The sequence below is a fragment of the Poeciliopsis prolifica genome, unplaced genomic scaffold (genome assembly GCF_027474105.1).
Source record: "Poeciliopsis prolifica strain line A6 unplaced genomic scaffold, Auburn_PproV2 SCAFFOLD007, whole genome shotgun sequence".
NCBI lineage: Eukaryota > Metazoa > Chordata > Actinopteri > Cyprinodontiformes > Poeciliidae > Poeciliopsis > Poeciliopsis prolifica.
This window is the reverse complement of record NW_026562382.1, coordinates 8,192,501-8,208,749: the sequence shown is the minus strand read 5'-3', so window position 1 is coordinate 8,208,749 and position 16,249 is coordinate 8,192,501. Positions and strand designations below refer to the sequence as shown.

The following is a 16,249-nucleotide window of genomic DNA, read 5'->3' as shown; positions in this document are numbered from 1 at the left end:
GTTAAGGTTGAATAGGATGAGAAGTATCTGCAAAAGATTACAGAAGTTGATAAAGATGCAGTTTACAAGCCATTACTGAACATTTAACAAAGGTAATGTTACTTGTACTATTTAAATGGAAATAGATTTCAAAGAGTTGGAAGACAAAAACAGAACATTCGTCGTAACGTGTGCTGTAGGAAGGAAACTGAAGAAAGCTATTTTGGCAAACTGAGTAAGAATAGGAGGGAGGCTGATTGTTTGATCTCGTCAGAAAACAATGTTGCTTATCAGCCAAGGATGAAGCTTGGGTCATTTAAGGCAAAGGAAGTGGTGGAAACAGTGCCAGTGAGATCACTGCAATGAAGCATCAACAGTTTTTGTGTTCTTGAACTATTCCAAAACCAAAGCTTGAAGTATAGTTTGTTGGACTCCTGCGACATCTCCCTCTGCATGGCTGGTTTCCACATACTGAGTGGACTCAACAGACACAGAATCTCAATGAGATCTGACTTCACATTGTTGTGTATCAGGCTAGAAATTAGGCCGTATTTTTCTCACATCAGTGGAAAGGTCAGAATCAACGTTGCACATTTAAAATAGGCATGAGCTAAGCAGACTTTCATTTTAAAATTAAAACTGGGTAATTGGAGCAAAGGCCCACAGATCTACAGCTGCTGAGGTTGCAGTCAAACGAAGAAGTGGTTTGTTAAAAACTTTTGGATGCTAAAATTTACAACACTCAAAGAAGTTCATAGAAACGTGGTTGGAAAGCAGCCATTTGGGACCGTCAGGCATGTGACAACTTACTCAAATTCCACCTGAAGCCATATTCTTCTTCAGCCTGGAGGAAAAAAAGAGACAAAATGCAGGTCAATCCTGGATGAGAACTATGTGAGTAACTAAAAAAAACTGAGATCTTACTCTTCCAACTAGGTGAGTATTCTAGTTGCTCTAACTCAGAGATCTGTCTCTGGTTTCAGACTTTGTTTTCTCAAAGACAGTTATATCTCTGTTCCCATCTCGCTGTGGGCATTCTTCTCTTCAGTCGCTGGATGTTCCCAGGACCCAGCGACTGAGAACCCATGTGCCAAGTGTACAAACATTTACGTCAACCTTAAAACAGATTATGACCGTAATTTAACTGTTCTCTGTCGTACAAATTCAGATAAATAAGAATATTCAATTCTGTACTTTGTTGCAGATTCCCAAGTAAGGAGTCGCCATTAAGAAATGTACTCTCTCTCAGCCATGCTTTTTTTTTTAAATAAGAAAATAAAGTTCTAGTTATGAGCTCCAAGTTAATTACAACCACCAAACAATCTGAGGTGCAGAAAATACTGTTGTTTTAAACAACATCAAGTTATAAGTACAAGGATTTGTGAAAAACAGGAGAAATACACAAAAAAATGTAAGTACATAAATCTCCGATCATATGTAACGTGTCTTATCCAAATTTTTTAAAATAACACAAGTGTATCTTAATTTCCTGTTGTTTTAAAACTCCATCAAATTCAAGAGACCTCTGCCACAGTGGAGTTGATAGGTTGATTTAAATGTTTTTGTTTTTAACATTGGTTCACCGTGTTGTACACAAAGCCAAAGCCACAATGCAATGGTTTTGATGAAAGCATATACATTCATGTGTCGTGATGGCCCAGTCAAAGTCTAGATCTGCAGTTGAAACCAGACATTTACAGCAAATAAGAAGACACATACAATGGAGAGAAAAAAGCAAGGAAACCCAAAATGAAAAATTGGCTCTGTGTTATTTTTTTCCTCTTCAAATGTTTCGACTAAATTTGTAGTGGTCCATTAAAAAACAAACAAACAAACAAAAAAAAACTAATAAAATAAAAAGAATTTTGTTTTGGGAAATATTTTATCTAGGCTCATCAATTTTTCATTTACACATTCTACTTTCGATGGGACAATAAAATTGAAGATTCTTGGTTTCCTTTGAGAATATTTAGAGACAATGCCTCTGAATGAACATCCAGTTATATTTTTAGACTTACATAACATTTTAATGTTAATTCAACAGTGTGCATCTTAGTAGAAGAACTTGGCGTTTAATTTAAAATAAATAAATAAATAAACACTCGACATGTTATATGATTTCATATGCTCAATATTTTTTATTCAAGACAATGTTTTACACGACTTAGCAGCAAGTGAAACAAATACTTGGAAATTGGCATCGTGACTGAACAACCTACCTTGCTGGCTACGGACCGAGAGCCAAGATGATTGACAGCTCTCTCAGCCAATCAGATTTCGCGTGGTGGAGTCTCTTTAAAGCTTCTACTAATGGTCTTTGTGTGAAGGCGGGGAGCAGTTGGCTTGGATAGTCTGCTGATTAGCAACAAACAGAAGGTTACGAGTTAGAAAAATTGGATTATTTGCCCACCAGAGCGCCTTCGTGGCTACCGAAGCGGGGTTAACTATGTCGGGGGCCTAACCGGAGCTTGTTCGTTGGCTTTTGAGGGCGGAAGGCGGATATTTGTGAAATTTCGGAGCCTTTCGCGGCGAGAGGGAGAGAGAGAGAGAGCGAGAGAGAGAGAGGGAGGGAGAGAGAGAGAGAGAGGGTCCACCTCGCTTTTAGGTCGTTTCCAGTGGCGATGCTTTAGCTTATAGCTGCGTCATCATGTTGCTTCCGAGTCGAGTTGGCGAGAAGAAATCACAAGTTATCGCCGGGAGGTGAGGCTGCCCGCCGTCATCCAGTCCCGGAGGCCACTCCCGACCCTTGAAGTACGTGGAAGACGGGCTGTCGGTGGGAGACTGGCGGCGAAGCCCGCTTAGTTTACGTCGTTGTGGGGACTTTACATCACTCGCCTCGGTGTAGTTGGCGCGATTCCCCCACCCCCCCAAAACTTAACTGTATTTATTTAAGCCGCCGTCGGGACATGAATCCGCACGTTTTAAATTAGCGTTATTTACAGGAAAAGAGCCCAGAAGGAAAGAAAGTGGAAGTGTTAACTACTGATGGGAAGGTATGCTCGCCACAACTGTTTGGATAGTAGGAAGTGATGCTCTCATTGACAGCTTGATCACAAGCAGGACGGTCCAGAGATAGATCCTCGTTATCTGAGCTAAAAACAGGCGTTTCTAAGAGTCGATGGGAGACGGTTCTGTTAACTCCCACTGATTGAGTCTCGTTTTTATTAGATCAGGACGGATTGATCGGTTTGCTGATAGGGGGTCTCTATCATCACACTCACGCGGACTTTGTCTCAGGTCATTTGGGGGAAGTTTAGACCCCCTACCCCCCTTTTCCGTCCTCAATCTGGGTGGGGATAGCCACACTTTACATAGAGCCGCTTATTTAAAACTGAAGAAAACTTGTTTGAAAAACAAAACAAAACAAAAATGGACGGCGACTGCACTGTTTATGCGTCCAAGCACGGGATCGAGTCTGCGGGGCGCGGATCGTCTTACTTTGAGGTGATGGACGGGCTGCTGTACCGCAGGAAGTTTGAACGGGGCTTCATCAACTACCGGGAGGTTCTGGGCGAGGACCGGAGGCACGAGGCCATCTCCACCTTCCACAGGCGGCGACCCGGCCAGCGCCACCTCTCCCTGGAGGAGACCTATAAATGCGTGGCTGAGAACTACTGGTGGGAGGGTATGTTCACACCTGAGCAGCGTGACGGGAACGTTTCTGCTTCTCCCAGGTCATCGAGCCGGTTTCCTCATTTCCCCTCAATGCTGCTGACTCTGGTCGCATTTTATGCAAAAAAATGAAAAAAAAAAAGCACCAGAGCAGGTTTCTGAGCCACTTGTAGCCATTTTTATTTATTTATTTATTCTTTTGTCATACAGCCGTTTTGTTGCAAGCTGAAACTTTGTGTTTTATTGGGATTTTACTGACACAAAGTAATGCGTCATGGAAGAAAAGGGATACATTGTTTTTGAGTTTTCATCTTTTTATTTATTCAGTGTTCATGAAGCCACACTAAAACTATGTGGGGGGATTTACAGAGCTAGAGCCAGTTCAATATCCCTACCAATAAATGAATAAATAACTTTTATTTATTTATCAGACCAATAAATAAATGAATATTAATTGATGTATGATAGATTTAGTGCATCCCTTGAGCAGTAGTTCAATGTTGTTTCCCCCCAAAATGTACTGTAAAGTTCAAAATACTTGCGTGTTTTTTTTTATGTTCATAGAAATCCCAAAATATGAATACATCCACTTGATATGGGCCTATGGGTTTCATATGAGTAACAATGAAAAACATCCATTCATAAGTAAAATAATAATAATAAAGTGTTTGGACCCCAAACACAGCCTCTCTTGTTTTAGACCCACAACATCATGCTGCCATCACCATGTTTCAGTTCCAGGGTCATGGCTGCTGTGATGTGATATTTTGGAGGGACTTATGAAATCATTAGGTTGAATGGGATTGTATTTGTTATCCACGTAAAGGGTATTGAATACAATAAATAATACACTTATTGTTTGACAAATGATTAATTTTGCTTTCTGCTGTATTAATGAAATATTCCATGTGTCTGTCATGTAAAATCTTAAGAAAACACATTCGAGTTTGCACTTGTGAGAAATTGTGAAAACACGGAGTGTAATTATTTTAATGAGGCACTGCATTTCATTTTGATGAAACACAGCTTTATTGTTTAGAGTGAACTACATCATTTTCTTTTCCCTTTTTGGACTCGGTCTCATCCTAAAAAAAAATATATAGTTTTTTTTTGATGTGGCTTTTTTTTTTTTAAATCTGAAAAAGGAAAACAAAATGTTTTGACCAAGTGTCTTTGTCCTTCAAAGTCCTTTTTACAAACTTCCCTCTGTAACCTGGTTGTTTCATAGTCACTAAGTATGTCACATTTTATTTTGTAGAATGTAAAAAGTCAACTTTACATTCCTTTCTGGACTTTAGACACTTTTTTTTAAAGATTTTGATCTATTTCTGTCCCTCTTCAACTCACCTGCTTTGTCTGCTTTTTTTTTTATTCTAAGGTATTTTCATGTCTGTTCTTTTTTGTCTCCCATAGGAATGTACTTCCAGATTAGAGACTTTGTCTTGCACTGTCCACAATGTAAGAATCTACACAGTAAAACATCAGCGGTAAGTACAGGACATTTTAATCTTCATCTACTTTGCATGACCAGGCATCTAATTTTCTGCATGTTAGATTTCACAACTTTCTTGTCAGTTTCTGCGGTGGTTTTTTTCTCACCCTTCTCTTTCAGCGGCGAAGCCGTTTTTGTCTCATCCTTTGTCTCTCGCTGTTTTTGCCTCTCAGGGGTTCGACGGTAGGAGGTGTGTATCTAAGACGGTACCGTCACACACCGCCGATTTGCTGAGCAAGCTGAGGAGTCAGAGGGAGGCGGGGCAGTTCTGTGACATCACCCTTCGAACCAACGGGGGATCCTTCTCAGCTCACCGAGCCGTCCTGGCCGCCGTCAGCGATCACTTTCATGAAGTTTTGGCTGAAATGGACTCGAGCAAGAAAGCAGACATAGATCTCTCTGGTAGGAATTTAAAATGTCGACATTCGTGAGTTGGGGCATTGTGATGTTATGATTTTCTTTGGTAATGGTTCAGAAAGCCTCTGTTTTAATTTAGAAGATTAGAAATATAACCCGTCAGTCAGTGTAGATGTTTCTTTTGATCAATGGAAAAGGTTGCATGTAAATAAAGATGGGTTGCATTTCATTAAAAATCCTGCTCCACTAGTTCTTTTTCACATTTAATATATTTATTAATTAAGTGGTCCAGATCAGATATGCTGCAAACAATTCTTGTTCTTTTTGTCAGAGATGCACTGTTTTGAAGAAGCAATTATTTTTGAGGCAAGAACAGCCTTCAGACTATTTATGGGAATTTTATTTGCTGGAAACCATATTACATTGAATGTGAATTTCAACATTGTTGCAAATATATACTTTTAAGTGATTTGCATTTGTTCTTGGTCCCATTCGCTCACACACAAAACAAAGCCAAGTGAAAACAACTTCTTAAAGAAGGTCAACCTGTGTGTGAATAAATCTCAATATAAATTTGGCTGTTTTGCTTAGGAAAGAAGTAAAACGCATGGTATTTCTTTCTGATTATTAGCAAAACAATTAAAATTCTGAATAAATTTCCAGAAATATAACATCTTGAGTTGATGTATTAAAAAATAGCAAAGATTTGTGGTTGCAGAAAGGTGACTTTAAAGAAACTCAAGCCAGTTATGAGTATCTTTGTAAGGTACTGTGTGTCTTGAGTTGACACTTTGATGTTCTGGGTTGGTAACATTTTTACTTGGAAGCAAATGTAAGCTCTACTTTTAGCTTCTCTTCTCTGAACTATTTTCACCCTTAAATAGAACCAAAGACAAGAAAACTAACTTCAGTTTATCAGTGAGTAAAAAAATGCTTAAGTGCATAAAAGGGCTGTTAGTTTTGACTTGTTTTCGTATAATCTGTCTTAGGCACAGATGAGGTGTTTCTCATTGTGTTGACGAGTCGGGCTGGTCAGTTTGAGATCTAATCAACAAACGGGCTCGGAGAATCCTTATCTTGGAGTGCAGCCATAGTTTCTAAACAGAAGTTTGTTTTTCATCTGCAAGCTTGCAGAAGCTACGCTATTGTACTTTATTAAGACAATGTCGTGTTCTTTCAGGTTTCAGTGAGGACAGTCTTTTGTCTCTGCTGGACTTCTCCTACTCGTCCACCCTGTGTGTTCGTCAGGAGGATCTCCCAGAAGTCTGTGCGATGGCGCGTCACCTGGGCATGTGGCCGGCCGTGGAAGCCTGCTCTGCCCTCCTCAAAGAGCAGGAACATCATCTCCGTGCTCCCAGCAAGGCCTTCAGCTCAGCTCATGCCGGTCCGTTCAGCCAGCACCGTCACCACCAAAGGGAAGGACTCTTGAAACTAGAGAACATGAATGAAAGCTTTAGTCTAACACTAGAGACGTCCGATGAGTCTTTACAAGGAAGTCCGAAGCGTAACTTGCGCCGAATGCCAAAATCCCAAGTTCAGAACGGCCTCCCTTTGAGTCCTTCGCACAGGATGAAGCTCATGGACTTCAAGTCTCCCTCTTCGAAAAAAGCCAGCACACCTCGCCACGTCATCGTCGCCACTCGGTCACAGAACTACTCGCCCCTCTCAGCATCAAGCACCCGCCTTCTCCGCTCCTCTCCCGGAGCTGCCAAAGAGGTTCAGAGGTTCCTGCCTAAGCCAGAGACGCCTAAGAAGAACAGAAAGTCCCACTCTGTCACCCAACTGTCATGCACGTCCAGGTCGCGGCTGGGAACGTCCTGCAGCCCGGTGAGGGTGAAGCAGGAAGTGGAGGAGGTCGGGGAGGACGAGGAGGATTACGCAAGAGCGCAGGAGAAGTACAAGCTCATGAATGTCCTGGGACTCCAGAGGACGGCTCTCCTTCCCAGACCAGAAGATCTAATCGGTTGGAAGCAAAAGAAACGGCTTCGGAAGTTAAAAGCCAACAACTACTCTCTGACCAAGCGACGGAAACCACGTTCCTCATCCCCCGGAACCTCATACGAAGATATGAAGCTGACACTTCCTCTCTGCGACCCCGTCAACACTCAACTCCTCAAAAAGTCGGTCAAGTCCAAAGGTTTGGGATCCGCCAGAGCCGAGCAGATCCCGACAAAGAGGCAGAAGAGCACCAAGCAGCGCATCCCTCCCTCCGACAGGAGCATGAGAAGTAAAGTGGTTTTACCGGACCTGTTTCCATGTTCCTCCAGGCCGGTGTTTGGCGGTAGGGAACTCAGGCGGTCTGTGAGGAATCGCGACAGTACCCAGCAGCCTGTGCGTTACAACAGCAAGAAAACCTTTGTAAGAAACGTGGTTAAAATCAAAGCAGAAACGACTGAATGCTCCATCTCAAGTCTGAGGCTGTCCACACATGGACAGAGTGGACACGCATCTTCAAACTCCCTGCCTTCACATAGAGCACAGAGCAGAAACAAGGGCGCAGGAGATGCGGTGAAAACGCTCCGGTACAACAGCAGCAGACCGGGAGCGAAAGCCAAGCTGAGACGGGCGTCCACAAAGGAGGAGGACAAGACGAGGGGCAAGTCCAGAGAGGCAGGAAGACCAGTGCTAAAGGATCCTGAACCTAATGGCCTTTCAGAGCATACGCCTCCACCCTCGATTTATAGTCACCCTCTTTACAAAACAATCAAAGAAGAACCAGCCGATCCGGTGCCAGTCGGACCTTTCCCTGACCCCCCCTCACCAGACCTGGGCAAACGTCAGAGCAAGCCGCCCATCAAACTGCTGGACTCCGGGTTCCTGTTCAGCTTCTGTCGGCCGGCGGGGGGTTCCATGACCGGCCTGAAGAAGGAGGAGGAGAGCGTGGCCATCTGTCTGACGCGCTCCGTGTCTCAGGTTCCAGAAAAATTCGACACAGACGGGTCTCCCCAGCGGACGCTGAGAGCCAGGGGTCCACCGGGGCTGAGCGTGGTGAAAAGGGAGGAGAGACGAGTCACCCAAGGACGAAGTCACAGACATGGACTGAAGACCAGAGAACCCAGAATGCATCTGGACAAATGTGTTGGGTCCAGAGCTACAAGGTCGATGCCAAAGGTAACCAATAGGGCAGTTTGAACGATGCTTCACGGTTCTGGTCAGATGGTTACCTGTGCTCATCGCAAGCCTTAGAGTAATTTATTTCAGCCTGACTTTGAATTAGAATTCGAAGAACAATTTAAAATGTGTGTTATAATTAATTAACAATTGTAACAGACCCTCATCATAATGGTTCCACCACCCTGCTTCACAGTTGGTATAAGACTTGCATGTTTTTGTTTTTCTCCATCTTTGCGGGGGATTTTGGATCAGAGGCTTGAAATCTGAACAGAATTTTTACTGTGTGTGTTGGAATGAATTAACCAGACAAATTGTTAGCTTCTCAACAAGCCCTGACCTGAAACCTATTAGAAATTTTAAAAGCTGGGTCTGTGACGTGAAGCAAACCACTTTAGATTCATGCCATCGCTCCTTCCTGGAAGAATTTTGCTAAATGTTTTCTGCTTCAACAAAGTGTTGTTAATGTGCGCCTGGACATGAAACATTTTGACAAAGTCTAGTTTTATGTTTTGTGGTCGAGTCTGATTAGTTTTGACCTCGTATCAAAAAATTCACATAAACTTAAAATGTGCGCAACCAAGTCTCGTGTTTGCAGGCCTCCAAGTTCTATGAAGCTTGGAGGCCTTTGGATGCATAATTAACAGCAAAATCAGTTACGTTAATGAGGAGGACAATATCTATACAAAGTTTTAATTACTATTTTCTGGGACCAGTCGAAATTTGAATTGGAAATAAAGTGAAAATTTCTGGAAATGTGATTTAATCTGGAAATCTTTAAAACATTAAAAAGATTGTACTGACCTGATTTCAAATAACCAATACATCGGCTATAAATGTTTTCTGTAAACAGGATCTTTTTTTCTTTATTCTTGAATTTTTTTTCCACATGTAGAGACAAAATAAGGTCCATACCCTGAGCAGCAGCCGGAGCTGCGGCGTGCTGGACGCCGTGCATCGAGCCCGCCTAAAGCAGCTCCGAGGGCCTCGGAGTCAAGCACCCAAAGTCCCAAAGGCGTCCCACGCCTGTCTGCAATGTCCAGCTGCCTACACGGACTGCGACGCCCTAATTATGCATCAGCTGAGGCACATTGATGGAAAGCACTGGCCATGTCCGGTAAGAACCAGCCTCCTAGATGTTACCTAGAACCACTCGTATGTGGAAACCGCGGACCCTCTTTCAGCATCGGGGATCCAGTTTCAGGGATGATCCTGGTGCCAAGTTACACACCTGGAAAAAAAGACTGGCTACCTCAATATAAAATAAAGCTTTCACTTAGCTTCCTTGTGTAGAAAATGGTGAGACAAAGCAGCTTCTGAAAAAATTGATCTTTGCCAAAGCGAAACTAGAAAGTTTTTTAAATTTTTTTTATTTTTTGGATTTAGCATCATTTTAAAATAAAAAGAAGCAATACAACAATGTGCAGCTGAAAACTGTTGGATCTTTTGCTTCCCAAAAAGTATGTTTTTTTTATCAGGCAATGATAAAAAAAAACATACTTTTCTATATTTCCAAATAGAGATGGAAATATGCTTAACTCACTCTAATTAGAAAAATGTTCCAGCCTGCAAAATTGTAGGTTTTAATTAATTTGTAATTTTTTTAAAATTATATTTCACTCATTATAAGTCGGTTAGGGCTCACTTCAGCATTGAGTGCAATTACAAAAGAATAATAATCTGTTTCTCTTTGTTTATATTTTATTATGGTTTTGTTTAAATACAGCTTGCAGCTGTACACACTGTGCCTACCTGGCAATTTTCTATCAGTAAAAAAAAAGGAAAAGAATAGTTTTGGGATTTTTGTTTATTTGGTGACTTGGTGCTTTTTCTGTAAGCTGAAAATGAATGGGTGGAGTTTGATCCGTCCCGTAGTTCTAAGAGTGGTCATTTAGATGCTGCCTGAGCTTTTTACTGTGTTTATGAGCTTTTTTTTTGTGATTTGTGAACTGAGCGACCATGGTTGAGAGTTGGTCGACTGTGACATCTGCCGCTCTTTTCCTGAGTGTCGCGCTTAAGACTGAGGGAGAGTTAAACAGTTTACTACTTTCCAGAAACAGTTTACAACGTTTCGATGTCGACATTATCTACACAATTAAGCCTTTTCCCCGAAGCTCAGAATTGAACCGTTTCCACTGATCATCCTTGACATGTTTCTATAGTTTAAAGTTTACCTGTGGTAAATTCAATTGGTGATGGACTTGATTTGGAAAGACACACAGCTGTCAATATAAGGTTACACAGTTGACGGTGCAGGTCAGAGGTCAAACACCAAACTTGAATTCAGAGGACTTGTCTGTAGGTCTCAGAGACAGGATTGTCTTGAGGCATAAATCTGAGGAAGGATCCAGAAACGTTTCTGTTGCTTTGAAAAGTCCATTTAGCTCCGTGATTGGTAAATGGAAGAGGGTTGGAACGTCTTCGATGTCTATCCTCAGCGTTTGGGGGAGAAGAGTCTTGAGGAGGTGACCCAATGGCCACCCTGCTGGAGCTCATTTGTTTTCCAAAGGTCCTGGAAGTCTTATGAATACAATTATTAATGAACCGTTCGATGTAGCATGAAATTTAAAATGAAAATCAGTATCCCTTTTATTCCCCCTTTGTCGCAAATGGAGAATAAATCATCTCCGTTTTGAATTTCCAACCTGCTTAAAGATGCAAACCTCCAAATCATCACAGAAATGGTTCACAAGGTTCAAAATCCACCTCTTACGTGACTCTTCTAGTCGGTTCCTGGATCTACAGCAGACTTAAATAGACTAGTTCAGTCAAATGTTGCAGTGTTGTCATATTGGCAAAAAGGGGTTACATAAATTATATTAACAATAAAAGGAACACAGTACAATTCTAAATGAAGAATTAGAAAAATATTATGAGATTTTTTTCCCCTCTCGTTAAAGAGTTCTGTGTTGCACCACAGCTACAAAACAACTTTTATCACTGGAGTCTCAGTGAAGCCTCTGTCTGTTTACTCATTTTCTCCCATCTTCTCTCTGCTCTGCAGCTCTGCAGCAAGACCTTCTTCAGACTGAGGAATGTTCGGAATCACATCCGCACCCACGACCCAAAGTTGTACAAATGCCGGAGCTGCATCGCAGCCGGCTCGTGAGGCAGCTGGAGACGCCCGCTTCCAGCACAGGCACATGGAGGTCGGTGAAACCAATACTCTCAAAGCCCGAGCTGCACGCCGTTTGTCCTGACCGGGGCGATTGCTGAGCCAAAAAAAGGGGATTTGTTTAACTTTTGCTTTGATTGTAGTGCAGCACAACAGCCTGCACTCATCGATTTCCTTTACATCCTCCTCTCTGCTTCATTAACACGAGTTGTTTGTCGTTTCAGGATGAAAGCCATCAGTGTCTCACCGGCAGCCATCGGGCTGAAGCCAGAGGCACGTGATGGATCCCAAGCTTGTACATACTGAATCCAGTCACACTTGAGCACAACGGTCTGCAGAAAGGCGTCACTGCTGTTATCAACGATTACTAAAATTATTTAAATAATCAAACCAAGGTTGCCGTTCCTGTTTGCTTCTTTGGTAGCTACAGAAACTTGAACATTCACTCTCAGGGGGGTTGGGGAATGTGATGCCACGTTGTACAGCGATTTCACGTCGCAGTTGTATAAAAGAAAAAAAAAAAAAAGAAATGTAAAGTGATTGATATAACTATTACTGCTACTTATTGTTACCTTTATTTTTCTATGTATAGATGAATGTTGAGTGCACTTATGTCATAGCTTATGTTGTAAACCTAAGAAATGGTAATGAAACTGAAGGTTTGGAGTCTGAGGTGGGAATACTTGAAGTTGTGAAAGTGCTGGGGGGGTGCAGGGCATACTTGAAGTCGGAAAGGTCGGAGTTCGGTTGATCTTTTTCCTGTGGTGTGCTAATGTTTCAATGGCTTGATGTCTTTTGGCATTGATCTGGTGGGGAGTGCAGGGAGGGGTTTTGTGCGAAGACACTGCTGCATGTGTATCTTCAGGCCATTTGTCGTCCTCTGCCTTTTCTAAGGCAGCAGGGTTCAAAAAGGGAAAAGTGTCGCTTTTATAAATGTGAATTTCTTAACTTTATTCAAGATGGCCACATCACGGCAGATGTTTTATTAATCTCTTCTTTAGTGCAAGACCAGATCATCTTGCTCTACTTAAGTTCCCCCCTCTACTGAGTAAATGCAATGTGCACATACAGAGATGTTTATGTATCACAAAATGATTTTAGAAATAAAAGCTGTCTCCTGGTATCTGTTTAAAGATTAAATAAATTTTTTGCCTTTAAATTCTTGTTTTGGTTTTCTTGTGTTTTTGTTGTACATTTCAAGATGAGGGTTTCCATGATGAAGTAAATGTATATACTGGTCTATCGTAGAAAATCTGGAATTAAAGATGGCGAGTAAATGTAAAATGCAGTTTTTAAATTGGAGTTTGAGCAATAGTTAAAGAGACAGATGCCCAATTTCAAGGCATTTTCAGTCAAATTTCTTTTCAGTCATATGTATGCAGCATTTTCATGATTGAAGGTAATATAGTTACTTGAATCTACTGTGAATTGGCTCTACATGTCTGGAAAACATGCTGTGCTGCCCCTTTAGACTACTAGTTTTTGGACATGTCTGTGCTTTGGATCATTCTGCTGCATAACCCCAATTCACTTGAGTGAAGACGTGCATAAGAAGCTAAACCATGAGGACGATCACAAAATGTCAAATGTCAATAAATTTGGGCTTTAATGATTAATTAGTTTTTTCCCCCTTGCTGCCTGCAACATTCAAAAATATTTTTCCATTAGATTTTCTTATTTATTGATCTTTTTCAACTTGAACAATCCATATTTTAACTACAAAATTAACTGTTGCATGTACATGAATGCATTTACCTGATACATCTTGAATCTACATAGTTCTAAATTACACCGTTTATCTAAAAAATGAAAACATTTTGGAAGAATGTGGAAAAGAAACATTGGATTTTGCCTTCAGCAAGAGGTTTTTCCATTTCTAATGATTTGCAATGCTTCAATCAGTAAATTCTTGAAAACGTTGGAAAAATAAATAAACGAATAGACACCAAAGTGTGTCTTACCAACCACGTTTATTTTGCCTAGAATTAAATTTTATAGTAAAAAAAAAAGGGAACTTTTTTCATAGATAGAAATCTGGTGTCAAAGTTATTGATACTCTGAACAGCCTTGTAAATGCAACCGAACCGGGTGTCTTAATTCATATTTAGGTTTTGAAACGTCAACATAAAGATGAATTTATGTCTCTATGTTGTCGTATGATGGTGACCTGTCCAGGGTGCAGCGCGCCGCTTTCCCACTGACCTGTGGGGAGAGGCACCAGCTGCCCTGTGGCCCTGCAAGGGCCAGTCAGCTGAAAAGTAATGAACAAAAAAAAATTCTTGATTGAACCAGCAGTACACAAAGCTGACACTAGATGGCAGCCTCTCCCTGTCGGGCAGCTGCTCGACAACAATGCAAAATGGTTCCAGTGTCATTACGGCTCACATCTGGAAACCTCAAGACCCCCTAAACAAGGAGGAGAACCAGAGAGTTCATTCTGATTTGATTATTTTTAAGACCACGCGTTGCATTAAACCCAAAACGACTGTTCATAATTCACAAGGCGTCAGAGCCGCTGTTGGGTGATTATGACTAAACTGGACCTGATTGCAGGGCCCGGATTGTGCTTTTTTTAAAACGCATGAACTCAGCTTGAGCTCAGCAGCTGGTCAGACTCTTTCTTGGTATAAATTGACCAAAAAAACAGAAAAAAGTAAGTTGGACGTTGACCTCTTTGACCCCCGGGGACCGTGTGGCTTATTATAGAGCCACATCTCTCCGCGCCTCTCGGACTGCGGCGTGGTTCGGGGGCCTGGGTGTTCTTTTTCACGCTCACAACCAGCGGGGCTTTTACTTGGGTTACCCTTTACCCCACCAGCGGCTGCGCGTGCGAGCTTATGTGAGTTTAGGGAGCCGTGGAGAGCACGCCCAGGAACAGCTGACAATTTATGCTAGTGGGGCCCCCACATTCTCACAGAGAGAGAGAGAGAGAGAGGGGGGCAGGGAGGAATGAGGGCCGAAGACAGGAGGGCGAAGAAGGGGAGACAGGGTGGGAGCAAAGCAGAGAGGGGGCGAGGGAGGAAAAGACAAGGAGGAAGAAGAAGAAGAAGGGGGGGAGTAAAAGGGAAGGAGAGAGAGAGACAGAGAGAGAAGGGGAAAGGAGGCAGTCTTGTTTGTAGCTTGTCAGCAATTGCTTGAGACAAGCTTCCCCTCCATGTGTGAAAGCTACTTGGCAGGAATGCTCGGGCTGTACCAAGTGGAGAGGGGGGAGGAAGAGGAACAGACCCGGATCGGAGGAGCCAGTCAGTGTGTGGCTGAAGTAATCCTTCAGCAGCGTCGGCTCTTTGATGTTGTATCTTTGTGTTTGTGGAGGGAGGAGGGGGGGGGGGGGGGTGGGTGTGAATGGGACTGCGGAGCAGAGAGGTTTCTGTATGAATATGTGCTCTCTCTCTCTCTCTCTCTCTCTCTCTCTATCCCCAGCAGCAACAAAAGAGAGGCAATGAGACACCCCACCCCCCCTCCACACAATCCCTCCGCCTCTCTGCCTGTGCCTTGGCCCCCCCTCCCCCCCAGCCTTCACTGGCTCTCAAGAGAAAGAAAGCACAAAAAAAAAGGAGGGAGAGAAGAAGATGATGAAACCTGAAGTGGTCTGCAGTGTGAAGTGTGCATCCACACACAGATGTTTGTGCGTGCATCTGAAAGTGTGTGTGTGTGCGGTGTGTGTGTGTGTGTGTGTGCAGTGTGTGTGTGTGCAGTGTGTGCTCGGCAAACATTCATTGATCCTCAAATTTAATCTGTTTACCAACAATCTGTGAAAATCTCATTTGTGCTGTTCGTGAATGTGTCTGCGGCCGCATTTCTGCACGCGAGTGAGTTTTCTACCCAGCAGAGGCTTTTATTGTCTTAAGATGTGTGTGAGCAGTGTGTGTGTGCGTGCATCGGGTCATTTTCCTCCCCAGCCTGTTGCTTTCTGCCGCTGACTGCTCTCTCAGCTCCACATCATGAGGAATGCACACTGAGGTGGATTCCTGCAGGATTCCTTCCTCTTCTCCGGCTTCGTTATTCCTGCTTCTGCAAGGCCTGCTGGATAAACACAGACATGCTTTTCTCGTACTTCCTAGACCGTTGACCAGCTCCCACATTTGCTGTTAAGTGAGATCACTTGTACAGAAGTCCTGATTTTAATGTACTTTGCTTCCAAGTTTGTAATTCTGTCAAACTTTTTCATGCTTAAAACAAAAATAAATAAAAAAATCAGTGTCTTATGTGAAAAAATTACACATGTCTATCATCACATCTAAGAAATCCAGTGCAGACAGAACCTGTTCAGATCATCTACTGTGTTCGCAGTTTTTGAATAGTCAACGTTCGGCTGATTATTTTTATTTATTCTTTTGTCTTAATTCAACCAAAGTAATTGAAGCATTTGGGGAAAATTTGAAGAAAAACTATCCAACAACTATCAAGATCGCAAAACTGCAAAAAAAAAACAACAAAACAAACAAAAAAAAAACGTCCTGGTTTGTGGGAGAAAAGTGCTAATGAAAACTTAATTACAAAGAGGTACCGGAACCTCCAGCCCGGCTGGCTCCACTGGACCGAGGGGCAGCTTCATACACCAGACTGCTGGAAAGACGAGGTAT

The 16,249-nt window shown here is 42.4% G+C and overlaps 1 protein-coding gene across 3 annotated transcripts; it reads left to right on the top strand.

Annotated features, from left to right (window-relative positions):
• The first annotated feature begins 2,288 nt into the window (after positions 1-2,288).
• On the top strand, positions 2,289-12,825 carry si:dkey-229b18.3 (uncharacterized). 3 transcript variants are annotated; one of them, XM_055032169.1, is made up of 7 exons: positions 2,289-2,679; positions 5,005-5,078; positions 5,257-5,485; positions 6,621-8,551; positions 9,447-9,668; positions 11,556-11,700; positions 11,891-12,825. In XM_055032169.1, the coding sequence occupies exons 2-6, from the start codon at positions 5,007-5,009 to the stop codon at positions 11,658-11,660; spliced, it is 2,559 nt and encodes an 852-aa protein (XP_054888144.1). In that variant the 5' UTR covers positions 2,289-2,679; positions 5,005-5,006; the 3' UTR covers positions 11,661-11,700; positions 11,891-12,825. The 3 variants fall into 3 exon arrangements, with proteins under 3 accessions (XP_054888144.1, XP_054888143.1, XP_054888142.1); XM_055032168.1 differs by having other exon boundaries at positions 2,289-2,972; XM_055032167.1 differs by having other exon boundaries at positions 2,289-3,604.
• The last annotated feature ends 3,424 nt before the right edge of the window (positions 12,826-16,249 follow it).

Excerpts from the sequence above, each read along its gene's own strand:
- si:dkey-229b18.3 (XM_055032167.1), top strand. The coding sequence starts at position 3,349 with ATGGACGGCGACTGCACTGTTTATGCGTCCAAGCACGGGATCGAGTCT. Across the intron at positions 5,079-5,256 it reads TACACAGTAAAACATCAGCG|GGGTTCGACGGTAGGAGGTG; the intron begins GTAAGTACAGGA and ends TTTGCCTCTCAG. Across the intron at positions 9,669-11,555 it reads GAAAGCACTGGCCATGTCCG|CTCTGCAGCAAGACCTTCTT; the intron begins GTAAGAACCAGC and ends TCTGCTCTGCAG.